The sequence below is a fragment of the Temnothorax nylanderi genome, unplaced genomic scaffold (assembly GCF_030848795.1).
Source record: "Temnothorax nylanderi isolate EJ_2023f unplaced genomic scaffold, tnyl_v1.0 TNYL_tig0005_pilon, whole genome shotgun sequence".
Taxonomy (NCBI): Eukaryota; Metazoa; Arthropoda; class Insecta; order Hymenoptera; family Formicidae; genus Temnothorax; species Temnothorax nylanderi.
Window position 1 is genome coordinate 876,743 of NW_027249067.1, and position 23,382 is coordinate 900,124.

Consider the following 23,382-nt stretch of genomic DNA (forward strand, 5'->3'; position numbering starts at 1 on the left):
AATATTTCCATTCACAGGATACGTAAAAAAAAAGAACAAGACTTTCGTCATATAATTTAAATTCAATTAGCTATTTGATTTTAAATAGCTGTTACTCAGATTGACAATCTGAGGACCTTTCAACTAAACGACTTTTTAAAAATATATGGTTTTTCATACGAGATATTTTTTTTTATTTGAGCAGTAATCGATAGATAGAGATATTTTCCGCATAGACATGACATGAATACAGCTTTATAAAGATAAATTATTATTATTATTAATAATAATTAATTATAAATAAACTTCCAAAAACCATCTACGTTCCATTTATATATATGCATGTATTCTTCGATGCAAAAACAAGAAAAAAAAATTAAACCACAATAGTTTTTATTCTCTAAAATTTCTGAACCGACACTAAAAGAAATAAATTTTATAAATAGGTAATGCAAAATTGAAAAAAGAATAGAAATGAAGCATAAAAATTTATTCATATAACAATAAAATATATGATATCATATATTGATAAATACATAATATTGTACATTGATTCACTTCGTCGTTAAAGAATTCTTGAAATATCTAGGGAGGTCACCGATTTCTAACGCTCGTATATTTGCTTTTTTGACAAAATATGAAAACATTTTATCAGTCTTAGAGATATTATTTAGTACATATTCATAAACCTAAAACAGATTTTGTCAGCATTCATTATTACTACATTATTCTTGTTGTATATGACAGACAATATTTATTGATATTCTAATATTTATTTAAAAAACAAAAAAAAAAGAAGGGAGATAAAAAAATTGTGAAAGCCGAACCAAAAAGAATTTGTCCAATACATAGAAAAAGACGAAACAAAATAGATCATCAAAGAAACGTCAAAGAAGAAAATAAAAAGAAGTATCAAGAGGTAGACGAGATATAGCAACAATACAAGAATAAAGATTGAAAAAGAATATCGTAGAAAAAGAATTAAAAGGAATTGGTCTATATTTACATGTATCAGACTTTTAATAATATCCTATTTTCAACACAATCAAGAAATGTATGCTACAAACACACACACACACACACACACACACACACACACACACACACACACACACACACACACACATATATATTTATATTCATACAATTTACCTTGCCAAATAATTGATCTACAGAATACACATGATTAACAATGTCTATTAACGCTACAAACGTGTCGATCTCTCTGTAAAAAGAAAATGCCAGAAATAACCACAATTAATATACATAACAAAATTTTATGATTTTAAGCAATGTGTGTTTATAAAAAGAATATTGTTACCTAGGTACTATATCTCGAAAATTTAGCATAATATGATCGAGCACTAAGTTATTTCTCGCATGTCGTGCAATAATAGAATGGAAAACTGTAATACGGTGTTGTGCTTCAGTAAAATGTCCCGATTTCAATAAATTGAGATAACTGACGATGATGGCATGATCTTTAGTGCACGCTAAAGATTTTAAAAGGTTATTATCTAATACTTCAGTCTTCAACATTTTGTTCCAAAAAGTATTGTCCGCTGACATCAGTCCATTACAATATTTCCATTTCCTCATTCCTGGCACAGTTCTAAAATATTTGATAAAATAGAATAAAAATTTGTTATACGAATTACGCTCCTATTGTCTTATATTTAAATATCCGTACGATCTTCCCTTATCCAATTTTAATTCACGATTGGCAACATTCTCACACTGCTCAGAATTCAGAATGCATGCCCATTTCACAACTTCTTGTCTTAAATATTTAATAAAATCATCATCCTTCGACATATCCCCACTAATGGATGCATATCCTATTTTTGCTAGAACAAGATCCAAGACTATCTGAAAGTGTTCCTAGAAATTGATAAATATCATAAATTTTACATTGACTTGCTGTTATTCTAATAAAAGATGCGAAGTGTGCACATATATACATTTAAAAAATCTTATTATAGTTCAATTCTTTATTTCTTAATTTCAATAATTTAAAGTACGTTTTTATAATTCTTTGAACTTTTTCTCATTAAAAGTCTTATATCAGTTGTCAAAGATTTCGGTCTTGTCGAAAAATTTTGTGCAATAAACATTTTTGAATTAATCATTACATATACTCTGTTGTGATAAATAAATATTTTGTATAAAATTTCGATTACTAGGAAATTTTTACGAGTTTCTAAGTATAGAGATTAATAGAGATGTAAAAGTTTACTTTCTGAATTTAAAAGTCTAGTATTTTATATACCTAGTATCAAGTTTATAAATTTTGTTACATACTAGTATATAATATTTATAATATTAATGTGGCATAAAAAAAGATAGATATGATTATAAAATAAATTTTAGCGTATTGAAGTACTAAAAATAGTTAGGACGGAAAATATGGCAATATTTTCCGTCTTGATTTTTCATATACTATATTTATTTTAAATAAAGTAACTGATATATGAAAAAACTATACTTGTTAATTACATGTCTCATTTGTGTAAAACTTCTTAGTTTTCAAATATATAAATCTGATATTTTATACGCAACGACTTCATATAATTAATATTTCTCATTGACAAGATCTATGACTATCTACCTTGATTTCCGTACTTTCTGGATATGGGAAGAAGCCTGATATCTGTTCCAAAATTTTGAACATAGGATACCAAGCTACATAATTTGTTTCACGTGATAGATAGTACGTGAGACTTTTAAAGAGACGGAAATTAAGTTGGTTCTTTAATAGAAAATAATATGCATCATCAATGATCTGAGCACGATTAAGTACATGTATATTGACATATTTCTCTGAATAATTTAGATATTCCATAAGTTTTTGCCAATTATCATTGTCGTAATTAACACGATAATATCCTGTCGTATAGACATAAAATAAGTTTTATGATTAATTATAAAGAATAATATGTAAAACTTTATTTTTATATAACAGATATAGAAGTATAATAAATTTATTAGTTTCAATATGTTTACCAATTTGTTGTACGTTGACGATAATCCACTCGTTTTTCTTAATTTCAGTTAAATGTACAATTGGCGTTTCGGGTGTCAGCCATCTTAGCTTTGTACCATTGAAAGCACTCTGTGTGATATAAGTCACAGGTATCGACAAGTTTTTCGGATGTGATCGCGTAGAACGATATTGTAGCGATGTTATTTCGAGTTTGTCTTCAGAAGAATCTCGTGTCACCTGCAGTATGGGATAGTTAATTCGCGTTGTCCATTCATTCATTATCCTTGCTAAGTCATACGATTCCATTCTTTGCAGAGGATCGAAGAATATGTTGATTGTGTTAATGGATTCGACGGATCGAAGTTGGCTAAATTTGTAAGTTTAATATTAATATTAAAGGCTATAACAGAGACATTGTAATAGAAAGTACAAAATTGTGATTAAATTTATATCTGTATAATAATCTAATGCAGCCTCCAATAATAGTAGATACTTATCATTATGTTTGCTCATCTATTCACAGCATACAATTATTACTTACTATCCGCTTAAATAACTATTAAGACCTCGGATAAATCTTTCTTCCGGAATTATTTGTAGCAATGAACGTATAAAAACGGGTGCTACAACAATTAATATTATAGAAATGTAATTAAGCAGGTTTAAAATAATTCAATTACAATTTTAATAAATTCGGAATCATAATTAATTTAAAAAAAATGAGTTTAAAATTTCAGTTAGGTATAGGTATGTATTCTTCTCTTACTAAAAAATGTGTCTTAGTAATCCTAACACATAAATAGTTTACAGACAAATTTGCAGTAAATCTTTAATATTTTTTATGATATTTACAATTAGAAATTTTTTATAGATAATAATTTTGCGATATATACTCTTACCTTTAACATAATAAGTGAAAGAGAAAAGAGAAGTTACATCAGACGGTGCAATAACAAGTTTTGGAGGTACAAGAGGCATATCGTAATGATCATTCAAACGGAGAGACTCATGTTGAAATTGTACTGCGAGTAAATCCATCAGTTGGAAATGTACAAACTAGTGGTAAAAATTTTGATTTAATCAAATAATTATTTAATGGAAATATGTAATAATATATTGTTCTCTATTAAAAAGAAAACCTTTTTTTACTATTTGTAACGATAATAGTTTAAGTATAAAATGGCATTTTTTTTTAAACGACGTATGTACTGTTAATGTACATTTAAATAAGAATTAGTCACAATTTTAATTAATTTATATTTTAATTTTAGGGTGCGCGTGATTTCAAATTCAATATTTATGTTTTTATATTTTAGATCCTACCAAGTTTTGGATAATTAATATCTAGTTAAAAAAAATAAAAATAGTTTTATAAAATTTTATGAATTCTCTATCAATATTATGAATCTATTTTTTTTTCTAATTGTGTAGTAACATAAAAAGTTGAAAAAAAACAACCTCTTTGACGATCTTCATTGATAAAAACGTAGCAATGCCTTCGTTTAACCACAGATAATTCCACCGAGTTTGGCCGATTAGATTACTAAAGTATTGATGTGCCATTTTATGCGCTACTATGCGTGCTACTTCAAATTTGGTCGCAATGGAATCTAAACTTTCATTGTAAGTAACAGTTGCCTCCCTAAGAAATAATAAAATATTTCAGTCAAAATTCTTCCTCTAAGGATCAAATGTAATCTTGGTCCGATGGAAAAATAATATCGATAAAAGTTGTAAGTGACATGCTGTAAATATGCATTATTCTGTTAATGTGTAATGTATCACACAGGCTATATTTCTGTTGTTATTTAATAAGACCAGTCTAAACATAAAACTATATGCATTCTTTTCAATTTGATATTCTAAAAAATTTACTATAAGGAAATTTTTTCTTAATAGAGATTAAAATTTCTTTTTAATTATATGTAAGCAATACCTATAAAGAACGAGACCCCAACTTTCCAGGCCTTCGTCTCGAAAACCCGGGACTACAACATGATCTACTTTCGGTGGAACATGTCCTTCGTGAAACATGTTTTTCAAATACAATTTGGCGTTTTCAGCAAGTGACTGTACGAATTTTATATGCGGTTCGACGATTTTTCTGCCCCACACATTTTTAGAAATTTTGTCGAGATTGGACAATACAACCGCTACGTGATAAGGAGATATTTTAAACGTTGTTTCGAAGTATGTCGAGACCGAGACCATATCATCTTTATTAGCCACCTTGAAGTAAACCGGCGAATTCGATATAGCTGTATAATTCTTATGATGATTCTTTATGGAAATAGTAAATGTGGTTCTGATATCCGGCTCGTCCCAGCATGGAAATATTTGTCGGGCCCCAATTCCTCGAAAATCGGCTGCTGCGATGAACCACCTGTCATGTTTTATTTCTTAGATTTTTAATAATTGTCAGCATATAAGAATAATGTAGTTTGGTTTTATTACGCTGAGTTAATATATAGGGTGTAACTAAAATAAGGGGACAAACTTCGAAGGCAAACTCCCCACACCAAAACATGTTGATGTTTGTCCGAAGTTTGTCCCCTTATTTTAGTTATACTCCGTATATTCTGCGATCTTTATTATATCACATAATGCATAGTGACACTTTTAAGTTGTGTAGTATTTATGTTACAAAATGTTTATAATATTTGGATCTTTTTCCAAATTAATTAGAATTAGAATATAAGCCAATTAAGTATAAAAAAATTATTATTTTATTATAATTTTTATCTCATAACTGTATATCTATTTGATTTTTACTACTCACGTTTTTTCTTTGTCATTTTTTAGATAGGATGTTTTGACGAAGCCTCCTGTGTCATCAGTTATACTGCCGACAAATTTCATGATTAGACGGTAAGTATGATGATGATGATCAGGCTCGAGAACGTCTTTAAAATAAAGGCCAATAGTTTGCGATTGTTCATGATATACGTGAGTCCACGGCACATAAGTCACATTACTACCATCGTCATGAAAATGAATAATTTTTGTTGCCGTTTTATCTATTTCCAGGTTTATCGCATTCAGGCATATTTTACTTGTTTGACCTGTACATTTAAAAGATATAGCAGATTCACCATAGAAGATAAAATTGCCTTTTGCTTGTTGCTCATTGATATATGATTTAAATTTTGTATAAGTATCTGTATGCTTATAGTCATCTGTGTTGATGTATGGTGTTAATTCGACATTATAACCTATTACTTCTATTGGCTGTGTATCTTTAACACAATATACTTCAGTCAGCGAACTGCCGGAAGCGCCCTTTACAGATATGAATATTAGAATAACATCTAACAATAATTTTAATAATTCCATGATGATTCTTGGTTTAAGTATCTGTAACAACGTTTTTTTGTGAGAAGAAAAAAGTACAAGCACACAAAATTCATTAAAAATATTTCGTTATTTTTACATATATACGAAAATAGTTTAAAACAATGTAAAAAATATACATATATATAATTCCAGTCACAATAATTTATTAAAAAATATGCATTCAAGTTTAAACTATAGTAATTTCTTTTATTACATATTTATATATAATGTATTAATTTTATAAATTTTGTATAAATAAATTTTATTGTGTTAGCATTCAATGTGGCTTCTTTAAAAGATTTGTATGACGCTGATGCAACTATAATTTTATAACATCTTTTATAATTATTCATATGTATGTGCGAATGTATGTGTGTTCTGCGAGCAGCGAAAGGAATTAAGTAAGACTCGAATCGCAGATACTCTATTGTGGTGATTCCGACCGACCGAAATCTATATAATACGGAATCGTACACTTTAGAATACGGACTCATTCGCTTGAGAATAAGTAATCGCACACTGCCACTGAGAAGTATTGACAATGAGATCGAGTGCCGGCTCGCGCGCGGAGATCCGGGGGGTTTATCATCGCGAATCTCGGAAGTTTCTCAAACCCCGGACACCCGGCAAAGAGCTAAAAAATTTGCCGGACCAATCGGCTACCGACAACCCGAGAAAACAGTTGATTTGACGAGTGTCAAACGGCTCACCTGATCTCGGGGTCGACAACCGATCAGCTGTTTTCGCCGAACTCTCTCGCTTTGTCCCGAGTGTTTATCTCGCGCACTGAGGCCCCGAGACAAAGGAGAGGATCGGCACGAGCAAAAACTAGGCACCGTTTTTTCTGTCTCTAGCCGTTTCCAAGAAATGTGCTATTTATTCCCGAAATAAATTTAGCATTTATATTTAGTAGAAATTAGATAGATTTTACATTGAAGGTTTAAGCAATTTCCTGGAATGATTAAGAGACAATTTATCGCGTGTGGTTTAAGGAGTTCGATTGCGAACAGTATGATATTACTTAGGCCTTTCTAATATATATACTTCCATTGCACAAATGGGTTTTAAAATTATTTTTAAACGATATAATAAATTTTTCGAATTTATGTCAATCGAGATAGATGCAAATGCATAGATGTGCGTAAAATCTAGTAAAGTATAAATAATCAATATAAATTATAAATGCAGATATTCATGTAACTATTAATGCAAATATGGAACACTTTAATTAAAATTTTTACTTTTTGTTAGTTCTATTTAGATAAACTATAAATATGCAAAAATAATGCGAGATTTTACCTATTTGTATTGACTTATTTATTCTTATTTCGAATTATACCTTTACTTATATTTTTTAGAAACACATAAACAAAATTCTATTTTATTTAATAAAAAGTGTAATTTTATTGCAAAATGCTTTAATTTTCACAGAACTACAAAATAAGAAAATATAGCACTTTATTCACATTTTTAATTAATAGACTTAAAAAGAACTACAGATGTTTCTTGTTTCTTACCTTGGAATTATATTGAAATTGTGATTAAGATATAATTTCTGGTTATATTAATTAACGGTTTATAAATTACCGCTTTTAAGAGCAGAAATATGTTCTTGCATTCTACAACTTTGCGTATCGAGAGTTCACCGAATACTAACGGCGATATAAATAACTCGTAATAAATACGTTGTGTCTTTAAACAAAACTGTAAGAGGTCGTATGTAAGCGCTATTAGAGCTTTACGTTAGAAGTTGGAAACGTTTCTTTTGGAAAGATGACAATAATAATAATGATTTCTTTAATTTGCCAATATGGGCTTCTTATATCATAATATTTCCTTTCACTGGGCAAAGAAAGAAAGTCAAACCCTTGTCTCATGTAATTTGATCTAAGCTATTGATTAAGTCTACTATGAACATAATGTGTAGAGATAAGAAAAGAAATAAAGCACTACAGTTTTTATTCTCTAAAATTCCTAAACTATTATATTAATATATCATCATGCGGTCGATAATGGGATATTATTAAAGACCGACAGCGAAAGAAAATTAATAATAGGAAATGTAAAATTAAAAATAAGAATAGAAGTAAAATGTAAAAATGTATTTATATAATAATAAAATATGTAATATTACATATAGATAAATATATAATATTGTTAAACATTGATTCACTTCGTCATTAAATAATGCTTGAAATAGTAAACATGTTCACGGATTTCAAACGATCGTTTATCTATCTTTTGCATAACGTATTCAAACATTTTTTTAGAAAGATTATTTTGTGCGCAGTCATGAAGCTGAAACAGATTATGTTGATATTTATTATTTTTATATATTATTTTTTTTTATTGCATATGAGAGACAATATTTATTAATCTAATATTTATTCAGGAGACGAAAAGAACGATCGAGGCAAGCAGATTAAAGAGGAAAAATATGGTGAGACAAACCAACAAGAAATTTGTTAAGGGATAGAGAAAAAAGAGACAAGATAATGGAGAAGAAGAATGATTATAAAGAAATACTGTGGACGAGGAATAACAAATAATTTATCTATATTAACATGTGTCTGCAATATAATAATTTTTTTTAACATAATCAGGAAATATGTACATATATGTATGCTATATATTTATGTTCATAAAATTTACCTTGCTAAGTTGATCATCAGAATACACGTGATTGATGATGTCTGTTAACGCTATAAACTTGTCGATCTCGCTATAAGAATGAAATGTCAGATATAATTGCAATTAGTACATATAACAAAGTTTTATAATTTTAAACAATGTTTATAAAAAGAATATTCTTACCGAGGTACTATGTTTGTAAAATTTTTTAATATATAATCGAGCACCAAGTCATTTTTCGCATGTCGTGTAATAATGGAATGAAAAACTGTAATACGGTGTTGAGCTTTAGTAAAATATCCCGATTTCAATCGATCGATGTAATCGATGATGATGGTATGATTTTCAGAGCACGCTAAAAATTTTAAAAGTTTATTATCCGATATTCCTGCATTCCATACATCGTTCCAAGTAGCATTATCGGCTACCATCATTCCTTTACAATAAACCCATTCCTTCCATCCCGGCAAAATTCTAAAATATTGAGTAAAATAAGAATACAATTTTGCCATGATAATAAACTCTTGTTTTATATTCCGTTAATTTTTGTTCTATAATTCTATATCGATTAGAAAAATCGTGATTACAAAAAGTATTATTCATACGGTTCGGGCTGTCTGTAAAACCACATTGAGTCAAAAACGGCTGCAGTCGTGCACTGCGAAGAATTCAGAGTGCATGCCCATTTCGCGGCTTCTTGTCTTAAACATTTAGTAAAAACGTTCTCTTTCATCCTGTCTACATATCCTATCTCACTAAGAACAGATTCCAAAATTTTCTGAAAGTGTTCCTAAAAACAAATAAATAATATAAATTTGATATTAGCTTGTTGTCATTGTAACAAGAAGCATGATGTATGAGCAGATATAAAATACGTTCTCCTAATATTTTTTTCTCATTTAAATTAAATATCGGTTTCTAAAGATGTAATTATTACATACACTCTTTGTTGTTGAGATAAACTATTTTTTTTTTGTATAAAATTGTATCTACTAATTTACTTTTACGAGCTTTGAAGTAATGATCTATATCTATTAGAGAGAAAAGTTGACATAATTGTAAAAAATTAGTTTCTAAATTAAAAATCGGATATGATGGTATGCATGTGTACGAAATCTGTCCAAAAAATTCCGAATTTTTTTAAATATTTTTTCGAGGTTTACTCACAACTTATTCAGTCTTATCTCCTTCGATATGTTTCTTCTCGGTTGACTTTTTCGAAGAAGACAAGACTGAATAAGTTAATCCCTAAAAATTATAAAGACAACATTCAGAATCTTTTTGGACTGATCTCGTATAGGCACTATCAGCTTTAAAAATGCTATAATACTGGATTAATAATTGGAATAATAATATGATATTTGTATATACATATAATAAATAACTTTTTTAATTATGTATTTTATTTGAGTAAAATTGTTAATTTTCTAATATAGATATACCTGATATATGCAACGACCATAATTAATATATCTTATTGACAAAATTTATTACTTCCTACCTTGATTTCCATACTTTGTGGAAATGGGAAAAAACTCGATACCTCTTCCATAATTTTGAACATAGGGTACCACGCTACATAATTTGTCTCACTTGATAGATAGTATGTGAGATTTTTGAAGAAACGGATGTCGAGTTTGTTATTTAATAGAAAATAATATGCGTCATCGATGATTTGAGCACGATTGAGTACATGAATATAACGATATTCCTCTGAATTTAGATATTTCATAAGTTTTTGCCAATTATTATAGTCGTAATTAACACGGTAGTATCCTGTTGTATACAAGGAATAAATATTATGTATAATTATGAAGAATGCTACGTGAAATCTTATTTATATATAACGGTATAAAAGCATAAACGGCATAATAAATTTATTAATTTATATTCACCAGTTTGTTGTACGTTGACAATAATCCAGTCACTTGTCTTAATACGTGGTAAGTACAAAATTTGCTTGTACGGATTCATCCATCTTTTCTTTGTAATATTAGGAGCGCTCTGCGTAATGTAGGTCACAGGTATTCCCAAGTTTTTCACATATGACTCATCAAAATATTCTTGCAATGTTATTTCGACGTCGTCTTTAGCAGATTTTCGCGTTATATCCAATATGGGATAGCGTCTTTGCTTAGTCCAATAAGTCAATTTTATTGTTAAGTTAATGTTTGATTCATTTGAATTTTCTAGAACTTCTTGTAGAACACCAAAGAATTTGTCGGTTGTGCTACTCGAGGCATTGATAGATTTAAGCTGGCTAAATTTGCAAAGTTTAACATTATAGGTAATAACAGATTGGCAATAACAGATTGCTATGGAAAATATAAAATCATTATACAATTTATTTGTATATTAATTTTATGCAACCTCCAACTATAATATTTATTATATGTATAATACTTAATTATTACATTACTGTTATTACTTACTACGTGTTTAAATATCTATTGAGACCAGTTTTAAATGCATCTATGGATACGATTTGTAACAACGAGCGTACAAAAATGGGTGCTATAACAATTATTATTTTAAATTTGTGATTAAGCAGGTTTAATAATTTAATTACGGTTTTTACAAATTCGAAATTATAACTGATTTTAGAGAAAAATATGAGTTTTAAGTTTCAATTACATATATGTATTGTTTTCTCACTAAAAACGTCTTAGTAAAACATTAATAGATAAATAGACAAACTTGCGATCAGTTAATATTTCATATTTTTTATGACACAAATGTTAAAAAATTTTCCATGCACAATTATATAACTACATTTATTTATTCCTACCTTTAACGTAATAAGTAAAAGAGAAAAGAGAATTTATGTCAGATGGTGTAACGACATCGGATACAAGAGGCATATCGTAATAATCATTCAAACGGAGAGACTCATGTTGAAATTGTACTGTGAGTAAATCCGTGAGGTGGGAATGTACATACTGTTGACAAGAATTTTTGATGTAATAAAACAATTATTTAGTTAATACACCACTAAATACTTTGCATTATTGATAAATACAACTTTTTACTATTTATAACTATTATAATTTAAAAATATTATTCCATTTCTTAAAACGTCACGCTATTTAGAAACTAGCCATTATTCAATTATTTAAAAAGAATTTTGAATTGTAACTAAATCTTTATATTTTTAGGTTGCGTGCATTTTCGAACTTAATATGTCTTTATATTTCAAGTCACATAAAAATGTAAAAAAATTTAACAACAATATTTAGTGTTTTTAAAAAACAAAAATAATTTATGAAAGTTAACAAATTCTTTACGTATTATCAAGCAGCTTTCTTTTTAATTGTATAGTGGCATAAAAAGTTTATAAAAAAATAACCTTGTTGACAATCTCCATTGCCAAAAACGAGGCAATACCCTCGTTTAACCATAGATAAGACCACCAAGATTCGCCGACCAAGTTGCCAAAGAATTGATGTACCATTTTACGCGTTACCGTGCGTGCTACTTCAAATTTCCACGCAATGAAATCTAATTTTTCATCGTAGATAATAGCTGTCTCTCTAAAAAATAATAAAATAAAATTATTCTTTTAACAACAAATATTGTGTTTAATCTATAATAATATAAAAATGGTAATGCTGATAATTTAGATATACGATGTAACTAATATGCTATAAATATATGTATATTAGTCTGTAAATCTTTTAATGTACCTATAGTATGTCACCACAGTTTCTTTTGTTGTTATTTAATATAATTAATCTAAATTCAAGAATATGTTTATTTCGAATTTTAAATTTTAAAAAATTTATTAAAATATTTCCTTCCAATAAAGGCTAAAATTTCTTTTTAATTATATGTAAAAAGTACCTATAAAGAATGAGCCCCCAACTTTTCAGGCCTTCGTCTCGAAAACCCGGGACTACAACATGATCTACTTTCGATGGAAACTGTCCGTCGGGAAACATGCCTTTCAAATATAATGTGGCATTTTCAGCAACTTGCTGTGCGAAATTTATCTGCTGTTTCACGTTTTGTCTGCACCACACGGTTGTGTTAGGAATGTGCTCGAGCTCGGACAGTACAACCGCTACTTGATAAGGGGATATTTTATCTGTTGTCTGAAAGCGTGTGTGAACCATACCATAGTCATCTGTAAACACTTGGTCGATCGGCGAATTCGATAAAACCGTATATTTACTGTGATGATTTATGGAAATTACAAAATTGGTTCTGACATCCGGCTCATCCCAGCATGGAAATATTTGTCGGGCACCAATTCCCTGAAAATCGGCTGCTGCGATGAACCACCTATCATATTTTAACAGTATGCCTTAAATTTCCAATCATTGCCGATGTATAATATATTGAAGTGTGGAAAACGTTTAAATGCGAGAGATATTTAAAGAATAATATTAGTACACCTTTATTACGCTGAGTTTTCATATTTTCTGCGATTATATCATATAATGAATAGCGATATTTTTACGTTATATATTTAGGTGATAAACGTTTGTAATATTTAGGTTATTATTCGAATTAATTAGAATATAAGCCAATTTATAATAAAAAAAATAATTATTATTTTATTATAATTTTTATCTAGCAAACGTGTTGAAATATGTTAAATTTATATTAGATTAATACTACTCACGTTTTTTCTCCTTCATTGTTTATATAGGATGTCTTGACGAAGCCTCCTGTGATATCAGTTATTCTACCAACAAATTTCATGGTTATGTGGTAAGTATACGAATCAGGCAGCCAAAGATCATCAAAATAAAGCCCGATAATTTGCGTTTCTTTATCATATGTGTGAATTCTCGGTATGTGAGACGTATTGTTAATACCGTCAAGAGTAAAAACAATTTTTATCGACGCACCATCTACTTCCAGGTTTAATGCATGCAGGCATATTTTATTTAGTTTATTTCTGAATCGAAAATACATAGTAGATTCACCATAGAAGACAAAATTGCCTCTCGCTCGTTGCTCGTCGATATATGATTTAAATTTTTCATAAACAGTTGTATTTTTATAGTCATCTTCATTGATATATGGCGTTAAGTCGATATCATAGCCCAATATATTTAGTGACTGCATCCCTCTACGACAATTTACTTCAGCCAATGAGACCTTGCCGGTAACAGCTTTTATAGCAATGAATATTAGATTAACACCTAACAATAATTTTAACAATTCCATAATGATTCTCGTGTCAGGTAACTGTAACAACATCTCTTTGTGAGAAGAAAGAAAAATACAAAGTGCAGTAAAGGGCTTTCACTATTGTGGCTTATATATGAAAACAATTAAAAACAATAAAAGATACGATTCTAATAATTTACTAAGAAACAATCTAGTGCGAGAAAAAAATTGATAGTTTTTTAATTACTACATGCTTTTGTAAAATGTATTAATTACAATTAATCTTATAATATTTTTTATAACTAGAAATGTGATTTTACATATGACTTTTTAATTTTTAGTTGATTTGCGTAAATAATTTTTGATATTCCTTTTAAGGATCAACGTATATTTCTTGTTTAAATAAATATTATCTTATTAGATAAATTTTACATAAATACTTTCTGTATATAATAAATATTTTATTAAATAATCAAGTATTTAGGGCACATTCTTTCAAAGTTATTAAGACATCAATAATGTTTATTTTAATAAAGATACGTATTTCCACATGCCTCACGTATTGTAACTATATCAAGAGATAAATGTAACTAAAATGCATCATAATTCATATTCAAATGAAATTTCTGATGTCTCTTTTAGACATTCTTCTCAGAATTTAAAATTAAACAAGTGCTTTTATAAAATACTGCAAAATAACATTAGTTTTTTCGAACACTCGTGATAAATAAGCATGTTTATTTTTAGCATCAAAGTCTGTTTGCTTCCTTAGGCTCTCTTAGGCTATGTACGAAATAAAGAAAAGTTACTTTTAGCAAAATTACAAATATGTGATAACGGTGCGAGCTCATGTCAACTTGTATTGGTTTTCACGTTCTTATTTCGTTTTAAACTTTTATTTATAATTTTCAGATATAAGCCCGTTTCCATTTTATTTAAAGAAAAATGTACTTTGTTGGAAAATACATTCATAAATTTATTCTTCAAGAATTACGAAATAGGAGTATAGCCCTGTATTCGCACTTTTAATTATTATAAATATATTTCATTATACATTCATCTAACGAACTACAGAACTAAAGACGTTCCTCTTCTTTTACCTTGTATATTAGAAGTGTGATTAAGATATAATTTATGGTAGCAATTAATTCACGGTTGAAAAAGTACTGCTGTTAGGAATAGAAGTAGGTTCTTGCAGTCCACAACCATACATGTCGAGAGTTCACCGAATACTGATGACAATATCAATAGCTCATAATAAATACGTGGTGTTTCGAAAGCAAACTGCAAGGTCGTATGTAACAGTACTAAATAACATAACTATAAGGCCGTAGATATCCTAATTAATATAGGTTAAATAAAATTAATAGTTTTATCTCATTTATTCGGCCTGTTTTATTTCGATAATCTAAAAATAATTAGAAAAAAAGGAATTATTTAAAATTTTATAAAAATTTATTTTTGTTATATAGTATATTGTAAAGTAAATTGTAACTATTGTAAGAAAAATGAAATATATGATAAAAATGTAAAAAAAAACGTATTGTAAATAAAAGAGGACCGCCGATCGGAATCGGCGGGGGTGGTGGAGGGCCTCTCTATTTATATCTTTCAGATACAAGCTCATTTCTGTTTTATTTAAAAAAAGATGTATTTTGAAAAATACATTTATAAATTTATTCTTCAAAAACTACTAACTAAGAAATGATGTCGTCATAAACTTTTTCTGAGACAAATGGATTTTAATAGGACTTCTAGATATATTGTCATAAGAGTGTTGGTAAGATATTATTAAGCACTGATAGTGAAAGAAAATTGTTAATAAAAATTGCATAATTAAAAATAAGACTAGAAATAAAACATCAAAATTTATTCATGTAACAATAAAATATACATATTTTATTATATTATATTGATGATATATTATATATAGATAAACACATAATATATCTAAACATTGATTTACTCCGTTTTCAAAAAGTTCTTGAAATAGCCAACGTGTTTAGTGATTTCTGACAATCGTACATTTATCTTTTGGATAATATGTGTAAACATTTTATTAAAGAAATTATTTTGTGCGTAGTCATAAACCTGAAACAGATTATGTCAACAGTCATTATTACTGCATTATTTTTGTTGAATATGAGAGACAATATTCATCGATATTGTAATATTTATTCAGACGATGGAAAAACAGTGTCGACGAAGGGAGATGGAAGAAAATTGTGGAAAACGAACCAAGAAGAATTTGTTCACAGTATAGAAAAAGACACGACAAAATAGTGAGAAGAATAAATGATCGAAGAAGAAATTTCGTAAGTATTTCTGAAAGTATTTCTTTCTCGAATCGAAGAAAAAGAAGTAATGTAGCGATCAAAAAGAGAATAAGAAAAAATAAAATTGAAAAACGTGGAAAAGAAATTAAGAGGAATCATATCGAAGTACGAAAAGAGAGGAAGAAGAAAAAAAAGACAGAGGAAATATCGAAGAAAAAAATAGGAAGATGTATTAAGAAAGATTGAGGGAAAAGGAGATAGAGCAATAATACAAGAAGAAAGTTTGAAAAAGAATACTGCAATGTGGAAAAGGAATCTAAAGAAATTGGAATCTAATTCTACATTTGTCTCTCTGCAACAATATCTTTTCAACACAATCAAGAAATGTGTTATATATATTTATATTTATTAAACTTTACCTTAAATTCATTTATCTTAACCTTGTCAAGTTGATCTCTAGAATACAGATGGTTAATAATATCGATTAACGCTACAATCTTCTTAATCTCCCTGTAAAAACAAAACTCCAAATATAATTACAATTAATACATGTAACAAACTTTTACAATTTTAAACAATATGTGTTTATGTAAAGAATGTTCTTACCTAGGTACTACATTTGAAAAATTGTTTATAATATGATCGAGCACTAAGTCATTTCTCGCATGTCGTGCAATAATAGAATGGAAAACTGTGATACGATGTTGTGCTTTAGTAAAACGTCCCGATTTCAATAAATCGAGATAACCGATGATGACGGTATGATTTTTAGTGCACGCTAAAAATCGTAAAAGGTCATTATCTAATACTGCTGAATGCAACACTTCATTCCATGAAATATTGCTCGCTGACATCAATCCTTTACAGTATGTCCATTCCTTCCAAATCGGCGAAAGTCTGGAATATTTAGTAAAAGAATAAAAATTTGTTATTAGTTACGTTTTACGTCTTATCGTTTTATACTTTGATAATTTATATATTATTGATAATATATAAAGTATTATTCGTACCGCTTTTTGTGAAGTGATGTTAATTTCAGATGGGCACTATGAGTACACTCCGAAGAATCCAGGTTGCATGCCCATTTTGCGGCTTCTTGTCTTAAACATTCAGTAAAATCATACCTTTTTACTTTGTCTGTATATTCTATCTTTCTCAGAACAGATTCCGAGATCCTCTGAAGGTGTTTCTAAAAACAAATTAATAACAAAAATTTCATATTAATTTTTTTGTTATTGTAATAAGACGGATTATGTATAAGCAGACAGGCACGTTTAGATAATCTTATTATATTTCAAGTATTAGTATTTATATTTCTTCATATTTCAAGTTAAAATACGTTTCTTTTAATTCTTTCGTGTTTTTCATATAAAATATCAGTTTTCAAAAATGTAGTTGTTACATATACTCTGTTGAGATAAATTACTTTTCAAATAAAAAATTATTTCTATTTTTAGGAAATTGTTACGAACTTTTAAGTCACGATCTATATCTGTTAAAGAGAAATATTGATGTAACTGTAAAAGATAACATTTTCAATTTAAGATCAGATATGACAGCATATACATTCAGGTTGAGAAATTCTATAATATATTAATGAATTAATATTTATAATAATAATATGGCATAAAATATATGTATGATTATAAAATAATTTTTAGTGTTTAAAATACTAAAATTATTATCCGTACAGGAAATATAATCATATTCCGTTTTTAAATATTTGATATCTATGTTAAATAAAATAACTATTATAAAATAACTGTTATAAAAAGACGTAATTAAGACTTTTTAGTTATGTACATCATTTACGTGAAATTTTTCAGTTCTTTTATAAATAAGTTTAATATTTCATACGTAACAATCAGATAATTACTATTTCTCATTGACGAAATCTGTATTACTATCTACCTTAATTTCCGTACTTTCTGGAAATGGGAAAAAGCCTGACACCTCTTCCATAATTTTAAACATTGGATACCACGCTACATAATTTGTTTCTCTTGATAAATAGTATGTGAGATTTTTAAAGAAATGGAAGTCAAGTTTGTTCCTTAATAGAAAATAATATGCGTCATCGATGATCTGAGCACGATTGAGTACATGTATATTGGAATATTTCTCTGAATTTAGATAGTTTATAAGTTTTTCCCAATTATCCTTGTCGTAATTAACACGATAGTATCCTGTCGTACACAATAAATAACTTTCATAACTATTTAATTAACTATGCAGAATTAAATCTTATATGTGTAATAGATATAGAAGCATAATTTATTAATTTATATTCACCAGTTAGTCGTTCGTTGACAATAATACAGTCGTTTTTATTAATATCAGTTAGGTAAAAATGTGGATTGTGCGGACTCAGCCATTTATTTTCTTCATTAGAACGGCTCTGTGAGTATGAGTATGTAGTATAAGTCACATATGTCCACAAGTATTGCCCATATGTTTCATTAACATATTCGTCCGATAATTTTATTTTGATCAGATCTGAAGATTCTTGCGTCATCTCCAGTATGGGAAAGCGCTTTTGTTTTGGCCATTCACTCAATTTCTTTTTCAAATTAGCATATTTTATATGGTTATAAGGTAGTAGAGTTGCTTGTAGAAGATCGAAGAATTTGTCAGCTGTGTTAGTCGAAATATCGATGGACCTAAACTGGCTAAATTTATTAAGATAAATTTGTAACATTAAAAGCTATAACAGAGAGATTGTATTAAAAAATATAAAATCACGTATTATATATATTATGTAATTAATTTATGTAATCTTTAATTATAATGGATACTTAAATTATTATGTCTGATTATGTATTCAGTACATAATTATTATATTATAGTTATTTTACTTACTATTCGTTTAAATAATCATCGAGACCTATTTGAAATGTACTTGGGGATACCGTTTGTTCCAATATACGTATAAATGCAGGTGCTGTAACAATTAATATTATAAAGTTATAAAATATAATTAAGCATGTTTAAAATAATTTAAATATAGCTCTAATAAAATTGAAGACATAATTAATTTTTTAGAAAAAAATGAGTTTTAAGTTTCAATTATGTGTATGTATTTTCCTTTCACTAAAAAATGTGTCTTCTCAAACTAATAGACAAATAGATGATAGAAAAATTTCTTCATAATTATTCTTTTATATGTTTTTATGACATTTATATTTAAAAATTTTTTGCGCACAATTATTTAATTATATTTACTTATTCTTACCTTTAACGTAATAAGTAAAAGAGAAAAGAGAATTTATGTCTTCGGGTGTAGCGACTTTTGATGCAAGGGGCATGTCGTAATAATCATTCAAACGGAGAGACTCATATTGAAATTGTACTGCGAATAAATCCGGGTACTGGGGATTTATATACTAACGACAAAAATTTTGATATTATTAAAAAATTACTTAATAAGAGAACATTTTATCATTTCTAGCTATTGTATAATTTAAAATTCTAATGACCTGTCTTAAATCTACATGCAATTTAATAGAAACTAGTTATTATTTGAAAATTTTAAAACAAATTCTTGAATTCTAGCTAAATCATTTCAAATTTAAAATAGATATGTTTATTTTCAAATTCAATATATCTTTATTTCAGTCCATGAAAATATGATCAAATTCCAACAATCAATATTTAACTGTTTTAAGATGTAAAATAATTGATAAAAGCAAAAAAATTTTTTATGCATTATCAACCAGCTTTTCTTTTACATGCTTAGTGGCACAGAAAGTTTCTAAGGAAACAACCTCTTTGATGATCTTCATTGCCAGAAACGAAGCAATACCCTCGTTTAACCACATATAAGACCACCAGGATTGGCTGATTAGATTGCCATATAATTGATGTACCATTTTACGCGCTACCATGCGAGCTACTTCAATTTTCCATGCAATGGGATCTAACTTTTCATCGTAGATAATAGCTGCTTCCCTAAAAAATAATAAAATAATCCGATCAAAAATCTTTTCCTATTATTGTTGAGTTTAATCGTATATAATGTAAAAACGATAATATCGATAATTTTGATGAATATAATGTGACTAATATGCTGTAAATATGTATTGCTCATTAAATCAGTAAATGCATGATATATCACACAACGTTTTTCTGTTGCTATTTAATAAGATCAATCAAAAATACAAAAATGTGTGTTTTGCAAATTGTGAATTTTAAAAAACTTGCTAGAAACAAATCTTCTTCAAGTCTCTTTCAAATCTTCCAATAAAAATAAAAATTTCTTTCGAATTATATGTATTGTTAGCAATACCTATAAAGAACGAGTCCCCAACTTTCCAGGCCTTCGTCTCGGAAACCCGGGACTACAATATGATCTACTTTCGGTGGAAATGGTGGTTTGTAAAACGTGTCGTTCAAATACAATGTGGCATTTTCAGCAACTTTCCGTGCGAATTCTATGTGCGATTCCACGCTTTTCCTGCCCCATACATTCTCAGAAATGTGATAAAGATCGGACAATACAACCGCTACGTGATAAGCGGATATATTATACGTTGTATTGAAGCGTGTCCAAATCATCCAGCTGTCATCTGTAGACTCGTAGTCTGTAATCGGTGAATTCGATAAAGCTATGTATTTTTGATTATTCTTTATGGAAATGTTAAAATTTGTCCTGATATCCGGCTCGTCCCAGCATGGAAATATTTCTCGGGCCCCAGCCCCATGGAAATCGGCTGCTGCGATAAACCATCTATAACATTTTAACAATATATCTTCTCAATCATTGCTGGCATATAAATGTTGGGTTAGAGAATGTTTAAATGTGGCTAGTAAGAGACAAATCGAGAGTATCATCAAGCGTTTTTTTCATTTCGCTGCATTATTATTTTCTATGGTCCTTAATATATCATAGAATATATTATATAAAAGTAATATTGTGGCACATATAATATTTAGATTATTATCCGCATTATCTAAAGTATGCGTAAATTTAATATAAGTGCATGGAATAACTAGCATTTTGTTATAATTTTCATCTAACAAATGTATATATCTATTGGATTTTTACTACTCACTTTTTTTCTCTTTGATCGTTTATGTAGGGTATCTTGAAAAAGCTTCCTGTATTATTAGTTATTCTACCGACAAATTTCATGATTAGGCGATAATTATAAATATTATACAGGACAACGTCATCAACATAAAGGGCGACAGTTTGTGTTTTTTTATCGTATTCATGCATCCTCGGCTTATAGATCGTATTTATACCATCACTAGAAATATAATTAATTTCTGTGGCCGCTTCATCTATTTTCAGGTTTTGTATATGCAGATATATTCTGTTTACGTCTTCACTTTTAAGTCGAAAAAACATAGTTGATTGACCTTGGAAGATAAAATTGCCTTTTGCTCGTTGCTCGTCGATATATGATTTAAATTTGTTATCGATATCTATGTTTTTATAGTCTTTCTCGTCGATGTATGTTATTAATTCGATATCATATTGTATTAATTCAATTGACTCCCTATCTATACGATTATCTTCATCCAACGAGACTTTGTCGGTAATAGCCTTTACAGCAATGAATAATAGATTACCAAATAACAATAATTTTAGTAATTCCATGTTGATTCTCGTTTCAGGTATCTGTAACAAAGTTTCTTTGTGAGAAAAGAAAAGTATAAACAAAGTGCAATAAAATTCTAATAATGTATCTTCTAGAAAACTCAGAATTTAAAATTAAACAAACGTTTTTATAAAACTGAAGGATAATGTTAGTTTTCTCGAGCACTCATGATATATAAACATGATTATTTTCAGCATGAAAGTGTGTTTGTTCCCTTAGGCTAAATATGTACGAAATAAAGAAACAGCAAGCAAAACAAAGTCAAATTTATTTATGTACTATCTAATAAAGACTAAAAACAAATTAGATGCCAGCAAACGTTCTGTGTATATACAAATGGAATACATATCTTTTTACATGAGACATTAGTATTTGTTCTTTGTTCGTTAGTTCGAAATAAATTAATTTAATTGTAATTTTAGAATTTTGTTACATTAGCGTATTAATTTTATAAGTACTTATTTTGAAATAACGTAAAGAACAAGATATAAGTGGCATTAAATATTTGTTTTTAACATTGCAATAATAATGTGAATTAAATAAATTGCTTTAAACTCTTAATAGGTTCTTATTTGACATTTTATAATTTCTTTTGAGTTTAAGATTACCTCACAATAATATGACACATATTTGGAATTTGTGCCGGTTACGATAGGCAAATGAATAAACTTGAATAAAATCTAAATAAGAATAAAACATCCAATACAAATTATATACATATAGATGTCTGTGAATTCCAATGTAATTATAATAGAACACTTTAATTATAATCCTTACTTTTAACCAAATTACAAAATGCGAGAATATAATGCGAGCTTTTGTCAACTTGTATTGCTCATTCTTATTACGATTTATATTTTTATTTGTATGTTTCAGATTCAGGCTTCTTTTTATGTCATTAAAAAAAAGTGTATTTTATTCAAAAATACATTTATAAATTCATTTTTCAAAAACTACGAAATAAAGATACAGCACTGTATTAGCACTTTTAATTATTATAAATATGTTTTATTACACATTTATCTTCGAACAGAGCTACAGATGTTTTGTGTCATTTACTTTGTATATTAGAATTGTGATTAAGATATAATTTCTTTAGTAGCAATTAATTTACCGTTGAATAATTACCACTGTCAGGAGCAGAAATATATTCTTGCAGTCCACAACTTTACACGTCGAGAGTTCACCGAATACTGACGACGATATCAATAGCTGGTATTAAATACGGGTTTTGAAAACAAACTGTAAGGTCGTATGTAACAAAACAAACATGACTATAAGGCCGTGGATGTTCTAATTAATAAGCTAAATAAAATAATGACGTATTTGAATAAAATATATTACAGTTATTATATTCAAGATAATTTTTCCGAAAAAATATGCGTCCGATTAGCAAGTTTTAATAGCTATATATTGTGCGATCGTGGAGATATTATTAAAGACCGATAGTGAAGAAAAA

The 23,382-nt window shown here is 28.2% G+C and overlaps 1 protein-coding gene across 1 annotated transcript; it reads right to left on the reverse strand.

Moving 5' to 3' along the window:
- Window positions 1-342: 342 nt before the first annotated feature.
- LOC139776866 (putative aminopeptidase-2) lies at window positions 343-23,298 on the reverse strand. The gene is made up of 35 exons (XM_071713864.1): window positions 23,038-23,298; window positions 21,372-21,943; window positions 20,606-21,046; window positions 20,085-20,268; window positions 19,553-19,703; window positions 19,180-19,261; window positions 18,613-18,989; window positions 18,232-18,506; window positions 17,331-17,509; window positions 16,927-17,217; window positions 16,740-16,830; window positions 16,010-16,135; window positions 13,551-14,122; window positions 12,767-13,207; window positions 12,273-12,456; window positions 11,715-11,865; window positions 11,359-11,440; window positions 10,822-11,186; window positions 10,428-10,702; window positions 9,532-9,716; window positions 9,110-9,400; window positions 8,948-9,017; window positions 8,469-8,593; window positions 7,725-7,728; window positions 5,742-6,316; window positions 4,899-5,345; window positions 4,421-4,604; window positions 3,862-4,018; window positions 3,504-3,585; window positions 2,983-3,329; window positions 2,588-2,865; window positions 1,670-1,860; window positions 1,301-1,591; window positions 1,132-1,204; window positions 343-668 (listed from the first exon to the last, which is right to left on the reverse strand). Exons 2-35 carry the CDS (start codon window positions 21,920-21,922, stop codon window positions 534-536), a joined length of 8,253 nt encoding a protein of 2,750 aa, XP_071569965.1. The 5' UTR covers window positions 21,923-21,943; window positions 23,038-23,298; the 3' UTR covers window positions 343-533.
- Between the last annotated feature and the right edge of the window lie 84 nt (window positions 23,299-23,382).